The 24,377-nt window shown below is 49.0% G+C and overlaps 1 protein-coding gene across 4 annotated transcripts; it reads left to right on the top strand.

Moving 5' to 3' along the window:
• The first annotated feature begins 7,601 nt into the window (after positions 1 to 7,601).
• On the top strand, positions 7,602 to 23,759 carry ARAP3 (ArfGAP with RhoGAP domain, ankyrin repeat and PH domain 3). 4 transcript variants are annotated; one of them, XM_021005024.2, is made up of 34 exons: positions 7,628 to 7,708; positions 8,622 to 8,782; positions 9,118 to 9,746; positions 9,902 to 9,969; positions 10,091 to 10,202; positions 10,391 to 10,594; positions 10,849 to 10,918; positions 11,130 to 11,250; positions 12,628 to 12,812; positions 12,959 to 13,065; positions 13,529 to 13,728; positions 13,867 to 13,952; positions 14,139 to 14,321; positions 14,458 to 14,566; positions 15,018 to 15,134; positions 15,314 to 15,461; positions 15,572 to 15,674; positions 16,032 to 16,251; positions 16,393 to 16,456; positions 16,932 to 17,095; positions 17,367 to 17,579; positions 17,873 to 17,978; positions 18,719 to 18,866; positions 19,630 to 19,698; positions 20,299 to 20,373; positions 20,477 to 20,591; positions 20,679 to 20,807; positions 20,961 to 21,094; positions 21,348 to 21,430; positions 21,533 to 21,568; positions 21,817 to 21,880; positions 21,991 to 22,128; positions 22,410 to 22,448; positions 22,696 to 23,759. In XM_021005024.2, exons 3-34 carry the CDS (start codon positions 9,136 to 9,138, stop codon positions 23,197 to 23,199), a joined length of 4,725 nt encoding a protein of 1,574 aa, XP_020860683.1. In that variant the 5' UTR covers positions 7,628 to 7,708; positions 8,622 to 8,782; positions 9,118 to 9,135; the 3' UTR covers positions 23,200 to 23,759. The 4 variants fall into 4 exon arrangements, with proteins under 4 accessions (XP_020860686.1, XP_020860682.1, XP_020860685.1 ...); XM_021005023.2 differs by lacking the exon at positions 8,622 to 8,782 and having other exon boundaries at positions 7,603 to 7,708; XM_021005026.2 differs by lacking the exons at positions 8,622 to 8,782; positions 22,410 to 22,448 and having other exon boundaries at positions 7,603 to 7,708.
• The last annotated feature ends 618 nt before the right edge of the window (positions 23,760 to 24,377 follow it).

Genomic DNA, 24,377 nt, shown 5'->3' with positions numbered 1-24,377 from the left:
AGCTGTCCACTCAGAGCCAGGAGACGCTAACTCTTGGAAGGACCTCTTCCTAGTAATCTCATTTTTTATTTCTTTTCCCTCAGACTCTGTTAGAGTTCTTATAGGGAGCAAGAAATGTATGTCTCTGGGCACATACACACCCCCATTACAGTCCAGCTCAGCACCCTTGAACTATCCTCTTCAATATTCCCATTCCCGACCCCTAATTCCTCACTTTGGTATTGAATCACAGGATGCGTTGGAAAATGCTAGGCCAGAGGGAGAGGCAGTCCTCCCCCTTGCTATCTTTCCAGTTTCAATAGTGCCTTCTGATGTTGGGGGGAAAAGCCAAGGAACCTTTTCCATAGAGGCAGTAGAAGAGGAACTTGGGTCTTAGAGGCATTAGATGCTTCTCAGGGACTCTCAGAGACAATAGGTAACAAAGCCAAATGTGACATCCTGGCAAAAGACAGGAAGCCAGAAATGAGGCCAGAAAAAGGACCTGCTACTTGATGAGGGAGAGGAGACTTACCACTTCCCTGTGAGTCATGGGTTCGGGAGATGGGATGGAAGGTATTATGGACCAGGAAAACCACAGAATGCTCTCCTTTCCTACCCTTATAGGATATTTGGTATTTACAGAGCTGAAAAAAATCATAGGCAACCAGACAAACAATCTTAGGTTAAGATAGACAGATAGCTGGCCCCTTCAAATATGGAAGCAGAGAGGACTCTTCAGCTAATCTGATGCTCTTGTCCCTGCCAGGGCTCTGTACGTGACTGTAGCAGGATCCAGCAGTTGTTGAACGGGACAAGACACCCTTTCCATCTCCAAGCCCTTGAAAGAACAATTTTTCCAAGAGAGAAATGTGAAATTAAAGAACATGGGAGAAGAAGGAGGCGCTGGGGCAGGAGGGAACTTCTAGGAAGAGTTTAGGTTTAGGGAATAAGTTCTATCAGCCATTGCCTCATGAATAATTCTGCAGTCTCCATGCAGCTACCTGTGTAAAGAAATCTGGGAATGATTCAAAAGAGAAATGAAATTGATAAAAGCAGAAAGCAGGAAAAGCATAGGTCAGAAATTAGAGCTGTTAACACAGAGCAGTTTAGAAAAAAAAAATTGAATCCACAATGGAGAATCTCTCTAAAGAAATGAAAAAGAGATGAACAGACTTAGAACACAAACATACTCAAGTGGAAGAAAATTCAACACCAGACAATCAAAAGACAAAATTTTAAAAGAATACATGAATTCTATTCAAGTAAAAGTGATTACCTTTGAAGATAGGATGGGCATAGACAATTTAGGGCTCGTAGATCTCCCAGAAGAATAAGTTAAACAAAAAACCCCAAATACTTGTAAGAAATAATAAAAGAAAATTGTTTGGAGCTTCTGAATAGAGAAAACAAAGCATTGATCAAGAAAATCCACAGACTATCACCAGAAAAGGAAAAAAAATACCCCAACAACAACAAGCTCTATAATATGTATTGGTCAAAATTTTCTATTTCCATAGCAAACAACAAATTTTGCAAATGAACAAGAAAATGACCTTCAAATATGAAGAAAAGCAAAAGGATCTGGGCAAGGGTGACTATGCAATTGGGGAAGACAGAAGAATGAGCTCCTGTTCACAAAATGTCAAAAATAGCCAAGCCTGTTCTACTTTCTACTCCCAGGACCCCTAGTGGAAGAAAATGACCACCGTACTGGCCATGTACCGAAGGGTCTTAGCAAAAGCAGTGTCTGGAGCCAAAGGCTGTGTTCCAGATAGGGGTGCTAGGCACTTTGCCCTTGAAGCCTCTAGGGGACCTAGAGACCTTATCTTTGGTGGGTAGAGCATTTATGTCCTAGACTACTTAGAGTCTAAGTCATTGTCTAAGTCTATGGGGCCTTTCAAATATAGTACATGATGAGCAGAACCAAAAGAACGTTGTACACAGTAACAGCCATGTAGCACAATGACTAACTTTGATAGACTTAGCTTTTCTCAGCAATGCAAGGATCTAAGACATCTCCAAAAGTCTTATGATGGAAAATGTTATCCACACCCAGAGAAAGAACTATGGAGTTTGAAGTAGATCAAAGCATGCTATTTGTTTGTTTGTTTTTTCACTTCTGATTTGTTTTGTTTCTTCTTTCTTATGGTTCCTCCTATTGGTTCTAATTCTTCTTCCCAAGATGACTAATGTGAAAATTAAGTTTAATAGGAATGTATATATAAAGCCTATATCAGATTGCACACCATCTTGGAGAGGGAGGGGGAGAAAATTTAAAATTCAAAATCTTGTGGAAGTGAATGTTGAAAACTAAAAATAAATTAATCAATTTAAAAAAACCAAATATGGTGCATGAAGGTTGGCATAGCCATTGCTGCAAGGTTGGTGTTATTGTCTGGAGCCAAGGACAAGAGCATTCTAGCACCAGGCAAGTGATTCAGGTCAGTGCTTGACTCACTATGCCCCCTTCCATGCCTCCCCCTACTTAAATCAACCCTCTGAGAAATCATAAAGGATATGACAAAAATGGAGACTCCAAGCCCCCAGCCACTGCCTCCCACTTAGAGGCATTGACATGTACCACAATATCCCATCCAAGTTCCCCATCCCTGCCCTAATCTCTCAACCCGTTACTTCTGTCACCTGATCAAATCCCCTCTATCTTTAACCCAAAGGATTCTCAGTTCCTTAAGGCCCATGCCTTTGGCCTCACTCTCCCTTCCAGGCTATTCAGCAGATTCTGTGTCTATGGAAGTTATCAGATCAAATACTTAGCAGCTCTTGAGGGGCTTAAGGTAGGATAGGCAAAGTGGGAAAAAAGAGAATTTAATTATTGGTATCATTCCTCACATCCACATGTCCAAAACTGACCTCATTATCTTTGCCCCTCCCACTCCAGGCCTCCTCTCTTTTTAATTTTCCTATTATTGTAGAGGGCACCATTCTCCCAGTGAACCAGGCTTGCAATCTAGTTGTCACCCTGGACCCCTCACTCTCTTTCAGCCCCATATTCAATGTTTCCAAATCCTATTGATTCTACCTTCTCTCCTCTGACAATGCCCCCAGTCTGTGCAGGCCCTTATCACCTTACCTCCTCACTATTGCTGTGGTGGTCTCCCTACCTCAGTTCTCTCCCAACTCCAGTTCATTCTCCACTCAGCTGTCAGAATGATCTTCCTAAAGCTCAGGTCTGACTATGTCACACCCCACCCCTCCATTCCCATTATCAGGGGGCTTAGGGCCCTGACATGCCCCTTCTCCATGGGTGGAACAGAGCCCAGAGAATTATATCCTCTTTCCAAAGAAGCAAAGTCCCTGAAGGACCCTTTCTCTAGGGGCACCACAACTTATCCCTAGCTGCTTGGAGCTATGTTGCCCTTCTGTCCAAGGCTACATCCAGCTATTCTCCAATAGGCAGTGCCTGCCTGATTCTTACTTAGGGAATAAACTTCCATCCAGGACACAAGGTCTTCTTCCCTTCCTCTCCCCAGGATACCCCAGGAAGAGGAATGGCATTTCATTTTGCTGTTTGTTCCTATTCTTCCTTTTGCCCAGGTAGCTGCCACAGTCCTCTAAAGAACAGAGACTTTGGGGCAGCTAGGTGGTACAGTGAACAGATCTCTGGCCTTGGAGTCAGGAGGACCTGAGTTCAAATCTGGCCTCAGGCACTTGACACTTAGTTGTGTGACCATGGGCAAGTCACTTAACCCCAATGGCCTCACCAAAAAGCAAAAACAGAGAGAGAGAGAGAGAGAGAGAGAGAGAGAGAGAGAGCGAGCAGAGACTTTGTGGTTCGAAGGTCCTGGCTGCCCCTGGACAGTGATAACAGCATCTTCAACTACAGTGTTAAGCATCAAGTGAGAAAGGACTGGAGATGTAAGGAGAGGAAGCAGTGGACTTTGGGGAACAATTCTTAGTGGTTGAGGAAAATTTCTCCCAGTCACAGCAAAGGGATGGGAGAGGGTAGCTCAGGTGTATTCATTTCTTGTTGCCCTCCCCACCACAGAAGCTTCTACAACAAAGGACTTTGTCCCTGCTGGTTGCTTATCTCACCAAGGCCAATGGGAGCAAAGGCTCCACATGGCCCTATTTGTGCCAGAAAGACTGGGAGTGATGAGGAATGGAAGGGCAGAATGAGGCCATTGAAGGTCAGGACAGAGACAGAGAGAGCATTGGTATACAGGCCAGAGGAGATGATGGAGCAACCATGAGTATTGTGGCAATGGAGTGACTATATACAAGGATGATGGGGGATGTCAAACAGGGAGCAGGAGTACTGCAATGATGAGCCTGACTTGTGATGAGGCACAAGGACATGACAGGATTCTAACTAAATGAAAGGGAGTAATAGGCTGTTTGGATGTAGCTAAATGAAGGAGTTAAATGACTAATGTGGGTATATAACAAGATAAAAGGGTGTGATGGGGTCATAGGATGTAATAGGTATATCCAGATGACAGGATATAATGAGGTGACAATATGATGGCTGTCTGTGATACAAGCTTGATACTTAAGTAGGTGGTAGAGCATCCTAGTTTTCAGCCCCTAAGGTGAATAGGGTTATAGCAATAGCCAGAGTCACATGGGACCCACAGCATACACCTATGGGCAGGAGACCTGGGAAAGCAGGAAAACCCCCTCTCCCATCACTGGGAATTACTTGACCCCTTTCCCTGTGGCTAATGTCTTCTTCTATTCAGAAAAACATATGTGACTGGTTATAAAAGCCATTAACTCAATTGGCCCCCAGACACCACATCTTCCCTTGGGAGAGGCAGGAATGAGGGAGCCAGAAAAGACTGGGCTTGGGGTTTGGCTTTTGTTGGCTTCCAGCCCCCGCTTCCTGAGGGCCCTTTACTCTGACTGTAGGCAGCTTCTAACTGTGGTGGCTCCCTGGTCAACACTGAGGAAAGTAGTCTGTCAGAGTAGCTTTGCCATGGCAGTGACTCTGAAAAGGAGCGCCTCCCCCACCACAAGCTTCCTTCTGACAGCCCTGCTTACCCTTCCCACCTCTGGCAGACCTGAGTTTCTTGTCTCTGGCTAATCTTAGAGATCTGCCCCCAACTAAAGCACCTTTTTTCATTTGGAGCAGCTCAATCTCACAGACCTGAGCCCTAGGTATCCCTTCTAACTCCCGAACTGTAACTACTTCAGGATTTCGGAGTATTCACTCTAGTGATACCCAACTTTCCCCCACCCCTAACACACAGCATAGGAAATTATGCCCACTCCTGCCCACTAACCCATCCTTAGCAAAACACCCTGAAGGGCACAAGGGAGGGTCTGCTCAGCTGATAAGGGAATGAGAATACTTGAATGATGAGATATCCTTAGTTCCCAGTCTCCTATCTCAGAGTCTTGCTTAAGGGAAGTTGAAAGAGGGCCTTATTAACTCTTTTGTCTTGTTTTTTCCTTATCTCTTAGGGCAAAACCCTAGAATATAGGGTTTGGTTCAGAGTCAGGGTAGGTAGTTCTCAGTCTCAAACTCACAAATATGCCTACCCCACCATGTTGCCATCCTCAGCCTGGGCAGCACTGTCTGCTCTTGTCCCTTTCCCTACCTTGTTTTCTGGCTCTTTCCTAACACTCTGCTCCTGACCTTGGGAGAGTGGGAAAGTTTGGGTTAGCTTGGAGGAGGACAAGGCATTTAATAGCTTCATTCCTTTCTGTGCTGCATGTTGACTAGTGTGTGATTCCCGCATATCAATGAACCTTTTTGGTGTTAGCTTCTGGGTTTGTGTGCATAGCAAAGGTGGGAGCAGACGTGGGGGGGGGTGAAGCTGGGAGGGAGAAGTCTTTAGTCTTGGTCTTTGTGGCTTCACATGGAGCTTGCAGGGTCAAGCTTGGGTTCAAACATCCCTCCTCTTCCCATCTGCAAGAGCACTGCTTTCCAAGTGGAGAAGGAAATAAAGGGGGGTGGGAGAGAAAGAAAGAGAGAGACAGTCAGAGAGATAGAAGAGACAGACACAGAAACAGATGGGGTTGAGGTCTCTGATAAGTCTTCTGTGGTTTGCCATCATTGCAGAGGTTCCCTCTTCGTGGCTCCACCCTGATCCCCTAGGCCTCCTCTTCAAGCCCCTGCCTTGGCCCCAGCACTCTGAAGAAATAAGCCCTGTCCTGACCCTGCAGCACCCTCCACTCTGTGCCTGTCTTCCCAGCTATAAAAAAGTAGATTACTCCTTTTTCTACCTCCATCTGGGAATGGAGGAAGGAAGGGGAGGGTTTCTGGCAATAACCATAGGTTCCCATCTATTTTTTTTTTTGGTGAGGCAATTGGGGTGACACAGCTGGTGAGTTTTCTGTGTCTGAGGATGGATTTGAACTCAGGTCCTCCTGACTCCAGGGCTGGTGCTCTTTCTACTGTGCCACCCACCTGCCCCAGTTCCCATCTATTAAGACACTTTGATCTTGTGGCCCTGTGTTCTGGCATGTACATGTTGAGGTAGAAGCCTCTACTAGGGTGAACATGAAGACCTGTCCCCAACAACTTTAGTTTTCTAATTCTAGGACCCCAAAGGAGGGGAGTTAGCATGGTTTCTATGGTCAGTTAAAAGGAGGCTCCCAAATTCCCTACTTCTTCCCCACAGTCAGGGCCTCCCCATTATATAGTTCATAGTTCCTCTGTCTGGGTGACTTACAAACTTCCATTTCCCATTACAAGCCAGAAGAGTCACCATTAGCCCTCCCTAGTCCCATCCATACCTAGTGAGGCAGGAAAGAAAAGGGGCTGAGAACATGAGGATTCCATCCAGTGACCCCCAGAGAAGAAGAGCCCTTTCTCGTCCTACTACAGTGGGAACAGAGCTAGTTCTGCAGTCAAAGGGCCTGGATTCAAATCCTGACTCAGATTCTTACTGTCACTTAATTTTTCTGGACCTCAGTTTTGGCATCTGTAAAATAACGGGATTAGACTAGAGGGCTTCAGAAATCTCTTCCAGCTGTAGACCTCTAATCCTAAAATCAGGTTTCCACTCTGGGATGAGAGTATAAGAGGCATAGAGGGCAAAGGGAACATCTTTCAGAAAAGATGGGCCCAAAGGCTGTTTGCAGCTACAGAGGACATCAGAGTTTGCTCAGCAATCCACAGTCCACCCTTAGTGAAGCGCCAATGGCTGGGGCGGGGGTGAGAGTGGGTGGGAGTGATGCCAGGGTAGTTTCCATGAAGAGGTGATGAAGGGGAGATGAAATGGAAGCAATGAACTGGAACATCTGATCCCTGCCTCCTCCCAGGTAATGCAGTGATTCAAGGACCCCTGGCTCTGAGGGAAGGATCAGGGAAGGGTGGAACAACTCTTCTGGGCCTGCACATAGGCTAACCATTTCCCATTATCTGGATCCCCCGTAGATTGAGGCGTCCCAAAGAGACCTGGGTCAGGGGAAAGAAGTCCCCTTCAACTACACCTTCTTGGTGGTGGTGGGGGAAGTATTGTGAGTCTCCGACTATCTCGCTAGGATGTCATAGTGGGACCCAGGCGACACGGCGGGGTGAGGTTGGGGGGAGTTAAACTCCGGGGGTTGGGTAATGCTTCTGTAACCTCTTCTCCCTTTGAGTATTTGCACAAGGGGCGCCTGCGGAAGGCGGAGTGGAGAGCCCAGCCGGGGCGGGGACAACACAGGTGGTGGGAGGGCTGGGGCGGGCCCAAGCACTGGGGACTCGAGCTTGGTGCTTCGAGACGCAGGCTGCAACCGCGTCGTGTGAATGGAGCTGAGCGGATTGCCGCGGACTGAGGTGAGGACCTGCTGCCTCTGCTCCATTGCCCCCGATCTCTCTCTCTCTCCCTTTCAAGAGTTCATGACTACCCTAACCCTCTTTCATGGGCTCCTCCTTCCAAGATCTCAAAGCGTGATCTCAGAAGCGAGGCGCCCCTCTCCACCTCCTGCAACTTCTTCTCTCCCGCCCCCCGACAGTTGACCCGCCCCTCCTTTCTCAAGACCGGACTCTGCCCTCTCCTCGCCCTTTCCCATGCCTCTGTTTTCCCTGCCCCCCCCCCCCCCCCCCCCCCCCCCCCCCCCCCCGCCGGCAATCTTGCCCCGATTCTGACCACTTGGTTTCCAGTCTTGTGCCAGGCAAGGGACTGAGTCACAAGGGAGAAGGGGAGCTTGAGTCAGTGTCCAGCAATCTCGACTGGGGGTGCTCACCCATGGCATAGGGACTAAAAGTGGGATATGGTGGCGTTGAGACAAAGGGAAGAATAGAGATGAAACGAAAACAGAGATAAAACCTGAGGAATGCACAGAGGGGACAGGCATGAAGGAAAGTGTTCATTTCATTTCGAGTGTGGTCTTATGGTGCGCCAAATGGGATGAGGAGAGATATCCTACGGATTCCTACACACCACCACTTTCTTTCTCTCCCTGGCCCAGCCCTGACACGTCCGAGTTCTCTGCCCAGCCTGGCTGGGGCAGGATGTGGGGGCGGCTCTTTGGTGAAGGGACAGGAAGGAAGTCTGAGTGGAGACAATAGGTGGAAGGGGAGGAGGAACTGGAAACTGGACAGCAGTGTTTTGGGTTAGAGCTGCAGAGACCTGTGGGAATGGTCTCTTCCATTCCTGTCTCCTCCTGATTGAGAATAGGCTGATCACTCCCCGTTCTACCCCACCCTGATTATGTTGACCCTTCCCCTTCCTCTCCCCTGGTTCCAGGCTGCTGCTTTTGGACCAGCTACCTCATCTCGTGGCCCTCAATGACCCCAGCCCCCTCCTGTGACCTTGGTCCCTTTCCTCACTGAACAGTGGCTTTCTAGGGTTCTAGGTATCTGCTTTCTCAGTGATTCTGTGTGGTGTAATGGAAAGAACACTGAACCGTGAGTCAAAGAAACCTGGGTTCTGGCTTTGGCTCTGCCACCTATTGGATATGTGATCTTGGGCAAGTCACTTAATCTCTTTGGGCCTTCCTTTCCTCATTCGTAAAACAAGGGGTTTGGGCCAGATCCCTTCAAAGTCCCTTCAAGCTTTGACAATCTGTGAGCTCTGTGTCTCCACATTCTGTGTGTCTATATCCCTATAGCTTTGCCTGATTGTGGTTGGGGGAGGCTTGTGGGATTTGGATTAGATCTCTTCTACCCCAAAGCTGAGAAGGGTATATGAAGCTTAGCTTCAGCCCTGTCCGCCATCCCCACCTTCACCCATTCTTTTCTAGGCAATGGCCTGAACCCTCATGGAGTCACTCAGGGATCTGGACATTGAGGTCTGGCTGGCAGGAGTACATCTGGAACGGTACGCAGATACATTCCGGAGGCACGGTGTGTCCACTGCAGCTGCTGCCCAAAGCCTGGGCCACGAGGAACTTCGTCGAATGGGCATCTGGGCCACAGGTCATCGCAAACGGATTCTTCGCCTGCTTCAGGGGGCTACTGTGGAGGTCCCTACAGACACCCCACTGGACACTACCATGGATCAACCCCCAAACCCAGATCCTCAAGTGCTCTCCACCAAACCAGTGCCCAAACCAAGGACAGTGTTTACTTTTTTTGGCACCACTCCTGCTGAATCAGTCCCACCTCCCTTGCTGAACCCTCCTATAGAGACCCCTCCAGTGACTCAGGAAGAAGATACCAGCCTAATAGTCCAAGATGAAGGGAGCATGGTCCCCAGGGGTTCAGAGCAGCCAGTGAACCAAGAGCCTTCCCTAAGCACCCCCCAGCCTCCCTTTTCCCCCTCCCTCCCTTCGGATCAGCCTCCCATCTTGGACAGGATGACCATGATGCCCAATGATATCTACTTTGGCCTAGACCTTGGAAGGGGAGCACAACCAGGGACTCAGGAAACGTGAGTGGGTTAGCAATCAGCTGAGGAAGGGACCAGAAGATCTGGGATTCAGTGAGGGAGGGAAAAATAAGGGGGAAGGGGAGAAGGCAAAGCATTCTCTATCTTTCTTCTCTCCCTCCTTCCTCCTTGTGTTACAAGTTCCCTTCCATCCTCAGGACTGCAGACTGCTCCCTGGTAGATCCTCCTACTCCCATCCCCACTTCCAGACCTACAGGAGGCACAGGTCAGTAGAGGACCATGAGGAGGTTGAGGGGAGGGGATGGTAGGGTTTTTAGAGGTGGGGGTTCACTATAGGCATCTTACCATTTGACTTGTCTCCCCATCTCTATTCCACCAAACTCCAGTGCATATCATGGACCCTAGCAGCCTGTACTATGGTGTTCAGCCTGTTTCAGTCCCTGGGACTCCCAAAGGAATGAAGACAAGGGGTGTCAGTCAGTCAGCAGGTGAACCCAGGTAAGTGATTTGAGGAGGATTAAGAAAGGTAAGATATAGAGGAGACATGGAGAGGAATATTGGGGAGAGATTTAGAAGGATTGTAAACGAGATTTAGAATAGGTAATGATGGGGAGGAATATAGAAGTCACGAGGAGAAGAGATGGAGTGAGTTAACTGGTTCACATCTCTCCTCTACTTTTTCCTAGGCCAAGCAGCCATGAACCAGAGCGGGGAGAGGATTGTGGCTATGCCAGTCTGGAGCTTCCTGGGGACTCCATCCACTTGATGCCCATCCTGGACCCTGAAGAGCCGGGCGACGATCTTATCTCTCCCTATGCCAGCTTCACCTCACTAGCTGATCCCCCCACACCCTTGCTCAGTGGATGGTTGGACAAGCTCTCGCCTCAGGGGTGTGATTGGAAGGGGGTGATGTGGGGGACTTCAGAAAGAAAAAAAAACCAGGGAGGAGTGTAAGAAGGGGAGGGAAGCCATAAGAGAGGTGAGGTAGGAATTAGGAAGAGTGGATGGAAGGTGTTGGTGTTAATAAAATGACTTGAGAAGGAGGCAGTCTATCCCTCTAACCCTAACAGACCCTCCCCTTCCACTTCATCAGAGAGTACCTTGGGCCCTGGAAGACTGATTCCTCCCTCCTCCTTTCCCCCAGGAATTATGTCTTTCAGAGGCGTTTTGTCAGGTTCAATGGAAAGAAGCTGATGTATTATGGAAGTGACAAGGTGGGTTTGCATGTATGTGGAGGGTAGGAATGGAGTACAAGGAGGCTAGGAAGGTCAAGGAGGAATGCTAGGTTATTAAGGGACCTGAAATTTGGGAGGAAATCTGAGAGGAAGGAAATGAGGGTCTTAAGGGGAAATGGGGTCTTCCTGGGGTGTTAAGACCAACCTGCTAGAGTTTGTTGACTCTGGGTCAATGCTGATATCTCCCCAGGACACCTTCCCTAAGGGGGTTATCCCACTGACTGTCATTGAGATGGTCCGAAGCTGCAAGGATTGCAAGTTCCAAGTCATCACTAGCCAAAGGGTGTTTGTGTTTCGAGCTGAGAGTGAAGGTGAGAGGAGAGGCAGCCCGGGGTAGGAGGCAAGCAGGCAGACTCACTGCCATCCAATTCTCTTTAATCCAAAAAGCATTTATTAAGGGTATACCATGTGTAAGGTGAGAGGCAGCATGGCAGAGTGGGGGGCTGGCCTTGGCATGAAGAAGACCTGGGTACAAGTCCTGCCTTTGACAGGCTGTGTGATCATGAGCAAGTGATGAACCTCTCAGTGCTCCAGGAAATTCTTTGACTTTAAGTTGTAGATGATTTGTTGACTTTCATCTGTGGAGAGCATTTCCACACCAAGAGGCCCATACATTTATGAAATCACAGGTCTGACCAAAAAAAAAAAAGACTGAGAATCATAGTGCTAGGTATGTATGATATAAAGATAAAAACAAAACAACAGCCTCCGACTTCAAAGAACTTATGTTCTACCAATCATTATGGCACGTAAACATAAGTAAATACAAGATAATATGAGAAAGGAAACAGCAGTAACAAGTGAGGGTATCAGGAAGTGCACTAGATGGCCTGAGACTTGATGGAAGATAGGATTTCCAGAGGGGGAGGTGAGAAGAGACAGCATTCCAGGCATGAGGACAGCCTGGGCAAAGGCATGGGTGGAGACGGGAGATGATATGCCAAATGAGCGGAACAAGAACTTAGGACACTTTGGATGAACACAGAGTATGCAAAGCAGAGTAATACAAAGTAAATCTGGAAAGGTAATCTAGAACCAGATTGTGAAGGGCTTTAAGTGACAAAACGAGGAGTTTGTGTTTTATTCTAGAGGCAATAGGAAGCCGCTGGAGATTCTTGAGCTAGGAAGTGACATAATCAGAATTATGCCTGAGAAATATTATTTTGGCAGCTTTGTGGAGGATGGATTGTAAGGGTTAGAAACAGAGCAAGGAGGAGACTCTTGCAATAGTCCTCCCCAGAAGAGATAAGGAATTGAACTAGGGTGGTGGCAGTTTGAATGGAGAAAAGGGCACTGACACAAAAGATATGGTGATAGTAGAATTGACAAGATGTGGCCCCTGACAGTATGTGGGCAGGGGTGTGATGAGGAAGAGGGAGAGGTTGAGGATAAGTCTGAGGTTGAGGTTGTGAACCTGGGCGATGGAAAGAGTGGTGATGCATTCAGCAGAAGCAGAAAAATTTGGGGAAGGAACAAGTATAGAAAGAAACAATGATTCTATTTTGGCTGTGTTGAGTTTGAGGTGCCTTGGAACTCAGATGGAGATGTCCGCACATTACTTCAAAGTGCTCTCTTAGAGGGCGGTCACGTCAGTCACAGACCCAACCCCACTGTTCTCCTGGGCATTATCTGCATACTCCTCACTCTATGCTTCAACCTCTCCGACACTCATCCCCATTCACCTTCAGCTCAGAGGGACAACTGGTGCTCCACGCTGCAGTCTCAGCTGAAGGAGCAACGGCTTCTAGGCAACCCTCGGCCACCTCATCCACCCCGTCCCCTCCGCACAGGGATCCTAGAACTTCGGGGACACAAAGCTAAAGTGTTTGCAGCTCTGAGCCCTGGGGAGCTAGGACTGTACAAGAGTGAGCAGGTAAAGGGGAAAGATGTAGCATAAGGGACGGGATGGAACCTGAGGTGGGACAAGCTGGATGGAGCCCTTAAGGAGGGCACTGTCCTCCAGCTCCCGAGCTCTAGATGACTCTCTGATACTTCTCCCTCAACTCTCCACCTCTTTAGTCCTTTTCTCTCGGCATTGGAATTTGTTTCATTGAGCTTCGGGGATGCAGTGTCCGGGAGACCAAGAATCGAAGCTTTGACCTTCTTACACCCCATCGATGCTTCAGGTGGGGATAGAGGGCTTGAATCTAGGATGGGACCTTCAGGTGGGGGTACAGAAGCTGGAATTCAGGGAATCTTTGGCCTTCTGAATAATTCAGAAATGGGACTTCCTGGTGAAAAGACTTAGGGGAATTAGTGAGAAGGGTCAGTAACATGTTAGAAGGGTGTCTAAGGGGGCTTACAGATTCTCAGAATTAGAGGGGGCTTCAAAAGCTATATATAGACTAATCCCTATTTGAATAAGCATCCTAAGACATATCCAACAGGTAACCATTCAGTCTTTACTTGAAAGCCTTTTAGTGAGGGAGAGCCTTACCACCTCCAAGGCCATCCACTCCTTTTGCATAGCTCATGATGAAATTACTAATAGCTGCCTCCAGGGAGCCAGTAGAAGCAGGAGGGTCTGAGGATGGATCTGTAGGAAGGTGCAAGGTGGGTCCTGATGAGCTGGCTCAAATATACCCCCAGCTTCACAGCGGAGTCAGCTTGCACACGCCAGGTCTGGGCATCTGCACTGCAGGAGGCCATTACTGAGACTCTGTCTGACTATGAGGTAGCTGAAAAAATCTGGTCCAACCGAGCAAATCGATACTGTGCAGACTGTGGAGCAGCTCGTCCTGACTGGGCCTCAATCAACCTGGGAGTGGTCATCTGCAAGCATTGTGCAGGTGGGGAATGCTGGGCCTGGGCACAGAAAGACTGAGAGGCTAAGGCAGAAGTAGCAAGGGGATGGCTCTGAGGAGGGGAGGGCAGCAGGAGCTCTGTCTGCAAGGCTGGTAGTGTTCAAACCAGCCACTTTCCTATAGGACAACATCGGGCCCTGGGCTCCGGGGTGTCTAAGGTACAGAGTCTGAAACTGGACACAAGCATCTGGAGCAATGAAATCGTGCAGGTAAAGGCAAATGGTGAAAAAGTGGAAAGCAGAGGTGGTTAATGGAAGAGGTTGGGTGGCCCAAGGGAGGATGTCTGAAAAAAACAAAAAGAACTCAAGGTATCCCAGGGACCTGGAGATCTGTGAAAATGGGACCCTGTTGGAACCAGTCACCACAGCCCCTTTGATCTCTTTCTCATCTGTCAGCTTTTCCTCATCCTGGGCAATGATGGAGCCAACCGGTTCTGGATAAAGGGACTGCCCCCAGGAGGAGGGCTGCATCCAGACACTCCCCCTGGCCCCCGTGGGGACTTCATCTCCCGCAAATACCGGCTTGGCCTCTTTCGGGCACCCCATCCTCAGTACCCTGACCACAGTCAGCTGCTGCAGGTGGGAAGGGTAGGGAGGATGGAAGGGGTCAACTTGAGGAGGGCAGTTTGGGGCTGTCCCTTAGACTCTCTGGGTTTGGGAGGGGGTGATAGCTACAGTGGGAGGGGATTGATGGCTGCCCCCCTCCTTCACCCAGGCACTGTGTGCAGCTGTGATGGGACCCAACTTGTTGAAAACCATGATTCAGCTTTTCTCATATGAGGAACCATGCTCTGAAGGCAGTTTCTCTAATCTCCTCCCCCTAGGTAATCCCTTTCTGGTGACTTCCTGGGGACCCTACCTCCAGTCCTCTAGGTCAAAGCCCCTTGCCTTTCTCTAGCCTTGATATATCTTCCCATACCCTCCCAGGACCTCTTCTAAGTTTCTTCAGTCCTAGATCCTTCTTTTATAATCCTCTTGGGTCCCTCCCTACTACAGGAAAATCTGGAGTTTAAATAATGGTCAGTTTTATATAGGCTTCATCCATGCAGAGTTGAGTGGAAGGGGGCTTTTGGAACAAGTAAATGGGACTTGCCACCTCACCAGCCCCACCTCACATTCTACCCTCCATCCCAGACTTCAATTGGGTGGGTGGGAAACTGAAGAATCTGGGACATGCTCCCATTATGATTGGAGCTAGGTAATTTGGGCTCATATCATCTGCACTGATCTCCTGACCTAATCTCTCCCCTCACCCCTTCCAATGTCATCCTTCAGACTCATCCCCTAGTGTGTACAATGAAGTCCTGGTGCCTGCTGCACTAAGTGGCTTTTTGTACTGCAGCGCAGTCAGCAGCAAACCTGGACCTCCACCCCACCGCCGGGGCCGGGATGGTGAGAAAGGGGACCTTGGCAGAAGAGTTGGGGGGAGAACAGGAGTGGTTCTGGAGGTGGGACTGGGGCTTGTGAACACTTAATGCTGATGGAGAGGAGTCTATACTGGGAAGGCTTATAAAGAAATGTTTAGAATGGAGGATGCTGCCCAATATGTGGTGCCTCCCCCATTTTTGCAGCACCCCCTAGGCTATGGTGTGTGTTGGGTGCAGCCCTGGAGATGTTTTCATCAGAGACCAGTCCAGAGCCAATCAGCTTGATCCAGCCTCAGGATGTGGTGTGTCTGGGGGTAAGCCCCCCACCAGTTGACCCAGGGGACCTTGACAGGTAGCCCTCCCAGTACTTTCATAGTCTTTTCTTCCTATCTCCCCATCTTATTGCTCATTCCTCTTCTCTGTAATTCTCCCTGCTTCATCCCCCCAACTCTATGCCCCTAGGTTCCCATTCTCCTTTGAACTCATTCTGACTGGAGAAAAGGTCCAATACTTTGGGACTGATGGAGCTGATAGTCTGGAAGCCTGGACCAGAGCAGTGGGCAAGGTGAATCAGAGCTGAGAGTTCCCTTCATGATATACCATTACCTTTCACAAATTCCCTTTCCCCATCTCCAGGGCTCTCAAGCCCAGGCCTGTGGCATATCCAGGGAGGAGACGGTTAAATACCACCAGCACCTTCACAGTAGCATCCCCTCTATCTCTGTTCCCAAATAAACTAATTGATATTTCCATTTCTTTCCATTTTGATTTTCCTCTCCTTTAACTTTTCTTCATCTCTCCCTGTACTTCTCCGACTCTCCCATCTTTCCTCTTTGGTCTTTTTTCTCATCTCTCCATGTTTCACCTGATGTCTTACTCCATGTCTCCTCTGTCTATGTCTCTACTCTCTCTTCGCCTGCAGTGGTTCTCCCCACTAAGCTGTCACCAGCTCCTGGGCCCTGGCCTGCTGAGGCTGGGCCGTTTACGGTTGCGGTCCCCCTCTCAGACTGCAATGAGCCCAGGCCTCTGGCTGTCTGCCTTTGGCCTCCTCCGAGGTGACCACCTATTCCTGTGCCCAGCACCGGGCCCTGGCTCCCCAGCTCCTGAGGACACTGTGCACCTGAGAAGACTGCAGGAGATCAGTGAGCTAGGGGTGGGCGGTATGGAGAGGGAGGGAGGAATTGGGGGCAGGAGGGACTAGAGGAAATGCCCTAATCTCTCCTTTGAGGGTCACTTAGAGGTCATAAGGGGTCTCTCCTCACTCTTCTCCCTACCCCTTCTAGGTGTAGTATCTGCAAGCGACAGCCCTGATAAGAAAGACCATCTAGTCCTGGTAGAAACAGGAAGGTAAGAGCCCTTGAAGGAGCTGATCCTGCCCACCCCAGCCCCAACACGGGCTGTTCCTCTCCAGCACTCTGGCCGCATCTTGGGGCCTTGCTTCTGATGACGCTGCCTAGTTCTCTCCGGGCACTCTGCCTCCTCTTCAGCTCCGGAGCCTGATCAGATTGGGGTATTCCTGCCCTCTGCTGGTAGCCGGAGGACTCAAGTCTAAAAATGAGCTGTCCAAAAATGGATTGGTTTGTCATAGGAAGCAGTCACTTCCTCATTGCTGGAGTTTACATTACACTAGACACTGAATTACCATTTGTTAGGGACATCATTTGGAGAGAGTCTCTTGCTTAGCATAGATAGGCACTGAGGTCCCTTCCCCCCTAGATTCTAAAATTCTTTGGCAACTTGACTCAGTATCTTCACACCACCCCAGTCATTCTATGGTGGTTCCCCTTCATCTGGCTCTGACCCAAGTCTCCTTGGGTCTCAGGACCCTGTATCTACAGGGAGAGGGGCGTATAGACTTTGCTGGCTGGAGCACTGCCATTGGAGGAGCAGCTGGAGGTGGGGGCACAGCGCTGCAAGGGCAACAGATGAGTCGAGGAGACATTCCCATCATCGTGGATGCCTGCATCAGCTTTGTCACTCAGCATGGTGAGGAGGGACAGAGGGAAGGAGACAGCACAGGGAGCAGTTCTATAGAACTGAGAGGGGAAGCATCCCTGGCAAGTAGGCTCTGTTAACTTCATCCAGTGCTGTGAGTAAGAGAGCACTATCTGAGGGGCGTGGAGGATTAAGGGTGGGTACTGGGCATGTAGAGGAGGATAGAAGATAGTTGAGGAAGGAAGACTAGCAATTTTGAGATGTGAGAAAAAATAATGGAGGGTAACAAGGTGCAATGGACTGTGCCGTGCGGTGTCTGTAGGTCTACGTTTGGAGGGTGTATATAGGAAGGGGGGTGCTCGGGCACGAAGTCTCCGGCTGCTGGCTGAGTTCCGGCAGGATGCACGGTCAGTGAAGCTCCGACCAGGAGAGCACTTTGTGGAAGATGTAACGGACACACTCAAACGCTTCTTCCGGGAGCTGGATGACCCTGTTACCTCTGCACGCTTGTTACCCAGATGGAGGGAGGCTGCAGGTAACTCCAAAGACCTCCTAGGAACTTGCCACAAGCAATTCAAACCCTTCCAGGATCCTCTCTCTTCTCACTAATCTCTTCTCCATCTGGAGGTGGGGGTGGGGAAGTCATCCAAGTATATGACTAGGAGATAAACCTCAGTCATGCTTAGTTGTATCTGAACCCTGGTGTAGAGGACTTTATGCTCTGGAGTGCCCCTAACCCCATCTCTACCATATCTAAGTCCCTGCCTCTAACCCTACTTTATGTCTCCCAACCTTTACTTTCCCCAAACCTCATCCTCCTGTTTTCAGAGTTACCCCAGAAATCTCAGCGGCTAGAGCGGTACAAGGAGGTGATTGGATGCCTGCCCAAGGTCAACCACAGAACACTGTCCACCCTCATTGGTCACCTCTACCGGTCAGTCTAGCACAGAGGTGCCCAAACGTATTTGGCTTACTGCCTCCTTTAAAAAAAAATTACTCAGCACCTCCCTAGAAATCTACTTTCTTTAACCCTTTAATGGTTTTTTTTTGACATTTGCATCATTTTGAAAAAATATAAAATTTTTAAAAAAAACACACATCTTAAATTTTAATAACTTGTAAATTTGTAGGTTTTTTCCTGCATTGAAATTTTAATGATGCAACCATATAGTATCATATTGTAAACAAGTCATTACACGCACATATTCTTGCTGGACTTCCTGACAATGCCCCACAAGCTCGCCTGCCAACACTTGCTTGTTAAGACCTGTCTCTGGACTTAACCACTAATCCATTATAACTTGAATTTTGTGTGTTTATTTGGAAAATAATGTAATACCTATGACTTTAACTCTATTACGTAATGGATGAAACATGTATAAACAGTTTTTCAAAATTTCCTTCTCTTCTCTTTTTTCCTTATGCTTCCAATACCCCCTTATTTTTATTCAACGCCCTCCAATTGCACTAGAGGCTACTACCCCTCCAGGGGGCGGTATCTCCCACTTTGGGAACCTATGGTAGCCAATGTTCCTTCATCTCCCAAGCTGACCTCACAGTGTTTCTAACTCATTACCCATAACGATCTCTTAAAGGACTCTTGTTATTGACTTCAGTCTAACAATTGGACCATGTTAGTGGTCTCATTCCATGACTCCCATGCCTCTCTCTCAGGGTGCAGAAATGTGCAAGTCTGAACCAGATGTGTACTCGGAACCTGGCCCTGTTATTTGCACCAAGTGTGTTCCAGACAGATGGTCGAGGGGAGCATGAGGTTCGGGTGTTGCAGGAACTCATTGATAACTACATATCTGTCTTTGATGTAAGGAGGACAGACTTCCCAACTCCAGTGACTCTTTAATCCATTGACATTGCACATCTTCGGTCTCAATGCCTTTCAATCTTTCTCCCCTTCACCAGCCCTCAGTATCAACAGCCTGAACTGCCTTACATCAGTGGCCATCTCTTTTCTCCCTCCCTGAGGCCAGTAACCCTTCCTCCCAAGACCTCACCTCTGTGACCATGAAAAACCAAATTCTGACAGTATATACAACCTTCTCAACCAGTAGTTCTCCATCCCTTAAATGAAAGAAGGGATGTACATTTCATCTTTTCTGATAGTCTCCTCATTTCTACCACTGTCATCCCACTGACCCTCAACTGCTAATCTCTGACCCTTCTCATCCTACATAATAAGCACATTCTGGTTTTCTCCAGGGCTTCTAGGTGGAAAGGTAGGGAGCTAGGTGGTATAATGGGTAGAACCCTGGACCTGGAGTCAGGAAGACCTGAGATAAAATCTAGCCACAGATACTGACAAGCTGTGTGACTCTGGGCAAGTCACTTAACCTCTGTCTGCCTCAATTTCTTCAGCTGTAAAATGGGGATGATAATAGCATCTACCACCTAGGGTGGTTGTGATGATCAAATGAGATAACATTTCTAAAGTACTTTGTAAACTTGAAGTGCTATATAAATGCTAACTATTATTATTATTATTCTACCACCCAGAAACTTTCTTTATTAGGTTTCTTTATGCTCCCATAGTTCCCCAACACTTCCCAGTGTCTCTTACTCTCTCACAGATCGATTCAGACCAAGTGGCTCAGATTGACCTGGAAGTCAGTCTCATAACTACCTGGAAGGATGTGCAGGTAAGTTGGCCCAGATCCTCACTTATAGCATTGGGGGGCATCAAGAGAAGATGCCGAGGAGCATCTAGGTGGTGCAGTGGATAAAGCTCTGGCCTTGGAGTCAGGAGGACCTGAGTTCAAATCCAGCCTCAGACACATGACACTTATTAGCTATGTGACCTTAGGCAAGTCACTTAACCCCGATTGCCTCACGAAGAAGAAGAAGAAGAAGAAGAAGAAAAAGATGCTGACTCTCTGGCTAAATCAGGAGACTCCTTCCAAATTCCCCTCTGGATCCCTTCCCTATTTTCCTAGAACCTTAAGATGTGGAGTTCTCTCCTTCCCTTTGACCCTCTGACTCATCCCTCACCTCAATCTCTATCCCACGCTCACCCTCCAATCTATAAAGGCTTCAAGGGATTCCAAATGATGTACCCAACTAATTCCCCTGTCCCAGACCCAAGCATAAGGGCCAGGAGGAAACTAAAGCAATGTGAGTAAGTATGGCCAGTGATCTGAAGCAGCAAGAGCTGCTTGGGCCTCTGAGCTTGACCATTTATCCACACCTTCTTCTCTGCTCTTCCATTGACTGCTCTCCTCCCACGCCACCCCACACCAAAGCTGTCACAAGCTGGAGATATCATCATGGAAGTGTACTTGGAACAGCAGCTACCAGACAATTGTGTCACCCTGAAGGTTAGCCTTGGGAGGACTGGAAAGGAAACAAAAGGATGGAGCAAGGGTGAAGGGAGACTTGAGAGCTGCAGCCCTGGCTCTTGCTATCTTTTTCTGGCCTCAGGTTTCCCCAACACTGACTGCTGAGGAGCTGACAAATCAGGTACTAGAGATGAGGGGAGCAACAGCTGGCACAGACCTGTGGCTGACATTTGAGATCCGGGAGCACGGCGAGCTTGGTGAGTCGGGCTCTGATAAGGACTGGCCATAGGTGGGAGTGCATTCCAGGCCATGAGCTTCTCTAATCTCTACGCCTGACCTTCCAGAGCGGCCCCTGCACCCAAAGGAACGGGTCCTAGAACAGGCCCTGCAATGGTGCCAGCTCCCTGAACCAGGCTCTGCTTCCCTGTTGCTGCGCAGGGTCTCCCTAGCCCAGGCCAGCTGCCTCTTTACAGGTGAGGCCAACCCCCTTAATCCCTTGTTTATCTCAGTACTACTTGTGGCCTTTCCCTAACTAGACATAGAGTATATAGCACTGAACCACTTATCCTTGGATTATCCCACTCTCCCCAGTTTCCTTGGTCCATCACTTGCCCATCTATGCCCAGGTGTGCGTCGGGAGAGTCCCCGGGTAGGCCTGCTTCGGTGCCGGGAAGAGCCCCCCAGGTTGCTAGGAAGTCGTTTTCAGGAAAGGTTCTTCCTACTTCGGGAACGCTGCCTCTTGCTGCTCAAGGAGAAAAGGGTGAGTACCTGGGATAAGTCATCTTCAGAGCCCCATAGCCCCATCCCAGAGATGATCCTTCATATGCCCCTGAGATGATTCTACAGTCTTCTCCACCTACCCTTACCATGCCAGAGGCCCTAGGACTGTGGGCTTGGAATTGGTAAAGTCACCTTGGGCAGACAGGAGGTGATCCTGATCATTTGGTCGTCCTCATGACCTTTCTGACCCTGATTCCTCATTGACTAAATGACTTCCCTGACCTTGTCTCCAGAGTTCTAAGCCAGAGCGAGAATGGTCTTTGGATGGTGCAAAAGTTTACCTAGGAATACGCCGAAAGCTAAAGCCACCAACACCGTGAGTCACTTGAAGGCTTTGTCTTCTCTCCCATTTGTACATTTTCACACCTCAATTCATCCCTCTTCTTTTTCCTCAACATTGCTCTCCCTTGGTTCCTAGATGGGGGTTTACACTGATCCTGGAGAAGCTGCAGCTGTGAGTATTACCATCTACTCCAAGGCTTCCTTCCAATTTTTTTCCTCTTGCTCTACCCATGCCCCTCTCTTCATTCCCTTTCTCTCACTTATGTCTCTTTTCCCCTTTGACTCCTCTTACTTCATTATCTCCCTCACTGTCGAATGATAGAGGGTAAAAATGTCTGGCTGCTGCTGCCTACCCCAGTTTAATGTCTATGTTCAGCCACTTTCACTCTCTCTTTCTTTTTCTCTCTGACCACTCCTCAGCTACCTGTCTTGCACAGATGAGGATGAGATGTGGGACTGGACAACCAGCATCCTTAAAGCACAGGTAAATAAGAAGCTGCGATGAGTAGAAGAGATTGTGTGCCCCCTACTACTCATCACACACTCTTTGTGAGCTGGCTTATACCCATTAATATCTCCCATGTCCCTGCCCAGCATGATGATCAGCAGCCTGTGGTCCTTCGGCGGCATTCTTCTTCTGACCTAGCCCGACAGAAATTTGGCACAATGCCCCTGTTGCCTATTCGAGGTGATGACAGTGGTGCTACCCTGCTCTCTGCCAACCAGACACTGGTATGACCCCTCCCAATCCCTCCTTAACCCAGTCCCTGTACTCAAGACACAGTCTCATTCCCCCTGCCCTTGTTCCTTCATGGCCAGGCTTTGGAAGCTCAAGGTTGGGGTCATTCTACTCACAAAGGGACAGGGTTAGGGCAGCACCTCACCCTCCAGTGAAGTCCACCATCTTCTATGCCCAGTCCCTACTCAGTGTCTCAACGTTCCTATTCCCCCTGCTCTGCTCTCTGCCTGTTGTTGCTCATTGTGTCTTTCCCACCCCTACTGCCTGTGTTCAGCGCCGACTGCACAACCGGAGGACACTATCCATGTTTTTTGTGAGTACTGTGCCCCCTTTCCCCAATGCCATGTGCTCTCCTATGTTCCTCTGTGCCCACCCCTGAACAGGGGATTGCTATGTGCTCCTGATGTGTTGAACATTGGTCTCCCTGTGAAGCTGGGAGCATGGTTCTGTAGGGGGGGAGGGGGAGCTACTACGGCATTAGACTATCAGAACAGAAGGGAGGGGACCTTAGGGGGATAAGAGACATCACAGGAACCCTAATCCACCCACTCCACATGCAGCCCCTGAAGCTGTCTCAGGATTCTGTGGAAGAGCAAGAAGAAGAGGCTGAGGAGCCAGTGTATGAAGAGGTAGGAGCCTTCCCTGAACTGACCAAGGACTCTCCGATTCCACTGGACCAGACATCTGAACCAGAGGTCCCTGAGGATTCTCCCACCAGCCGGACTGCATTTCCAGAGCAAAGCCAGAGCCTACAGAGTGACTGTCCCCCGCTTTCTAAGTCAAGCTCCCTTGGACAAGAGAGGGGACCCCCAGAACTGCCTCCTGGCCCCCCTCGGAAAACCAGTTTTCAACATCGTTTGTCTCTGGAAGATAAATTAGTACAGGAGCTGAACTCACTGATTCTGCAAAAGGGAGAGGCCTCTTTTCCCAGTCTCCCTGCCTCTCAGCCTCCCAGCCCCCCAATACGGACCCCTAATCCCATCAGCCACCCTATGCAAACTCCTGGACACTCTCCCAAATCTCCCTGTAATTCCCATTCCCCATCTGGCCAACACCTTACATGACCCTGAAGCCAGTAACCAGCTCCAGGATGAGGTGGTAGAAGGACCTGATGCTCAAGGGACAAAGGACAACAAACATTTACTAAATGTCTGCCCTCTGAGGGACTAAGTTTAAGGCTGGAGATAGATAAAAAAGAGATAAAAAGCCCCTGCCTTCAGGGAGCTTATATTCTACAGACTCCAGGCTCCTACCTACCTACAAGAATATTGAAAGCACCTATGGGAACTCCCTCAGCCACAGACCAGGACAGCCCTAACCTGTCCCTGAAAATCCAGTGTGGCATGGTATAGTGGAAAGGATGAGTCAGGAGACCTGGGCTCCAGTCATGATTCTGTCACTAACTAGTTCTGTGACCTTGGGCAAGTTCTTTCCCTTGATGAACCTCAGTTTCCTCATCTGTAAAATAAGGGAGTTTTTCTAAGGTCCCTTCCAGGACTGACATTTTATGTTCCAAGACCCCAAAAGAACCTCTGTGCTCAGTAGGCCTGTTGGATTGAAGAGGTTTGGAGGCAGGCAGCCAGGCAGGGTGAGAATCGACTGAATAAACTTTGAAAACAAAACAGCTACATATTTGCCTTTGCTTCCCCTAAGAAACTAGTTGAGGAGGTGTAGAAAATTGGGTCGAGGACACTAAGCTTAAGTTATATATGACTTGGGAGAGTATCAGCTTGAAGAGAGGGTCAGTGCACGATGCCTTGAAAGGAAGGGAGAGAATTGGGGAAATTTGAGGCACTCCTTGGAAAAGAGAGCGCTTCTGGGGTAACAAGTGAGAGATCCCTCCACCACCTCCAAGGCGCTGCTCTCAGCCCAGTATCGCTGAATACCGGGGAGCTCCCACAACGTACCTTTGCTTGGCCCAGTCGTCTCTCCCACTCCCGGGCCCCAGGCAGCTCTCTCACCGGGACTGCTCTGGCTTTTCCGGTTCGGTGAGAATTTGGAGAAGTCAATCCCAGAGCCCCCGAACCGGGACCTAATCCAGCCCTGGTTGCCCCTGTTTCCACCCTACTTTCCCCCGAATCAGTTTGTCCCCCATCTAAGAGCATCGACGTCATCACAACCACTTCCTCTACCTTCTTCTCTCTGCTCCCCCCCTTTCCCTGTCCGGTGGTGGTCGTGGTGGTGGGACTACAGTTGCTGATCTGCATATGTAAATAAATATATTTGCATAAAAGAATACATT

This window comes from Phascolarctos cinereus, unplaced genomic scaffold (genome assembly GCF_003287225.1).
Source record: "Phascolarctos cinereus isolate Bilbo 61053 unplaced genomic scaffold, phaCin_HiC Scaffold_2;HRSCAF=192, whole genome shotgun sequence".
In the NCBI taxonomy this organism is placed as follows: Eukaryota; Metazoa; Chordata; class Mammalia; order Diprotodontia; family Phascolarctidae; genus Phascolarctos; species Phascolarctos cinereus.
This window is presented reverse-complemented; position numbering and strand designations above follow the sequence as displayed.

Coding starts and splice junctions, on each gene's coding strand:
- ARAP3 (XM_021005023.2), top strand. CDS start 9,136: ATGGAGTCACTCAGGGATCTGGACATTGAGGTCTGGCTGGCAGGAGTA. Junction 17,096..17,366: donor CAGCTTTGTCACTCAGCATG/GTGAGGAGGGAC, acceptor CGGTGTCTGTAG/GTCTACGTTTGGAGGGTGTA. Junction 21,095..21,347: donor TGCTGCTCAAGGAGAAAAGG/GTGAGTACCTGG, acceptor CCTTGTCTCCAG/AGTTCTAAGCCAGAGCGAGA.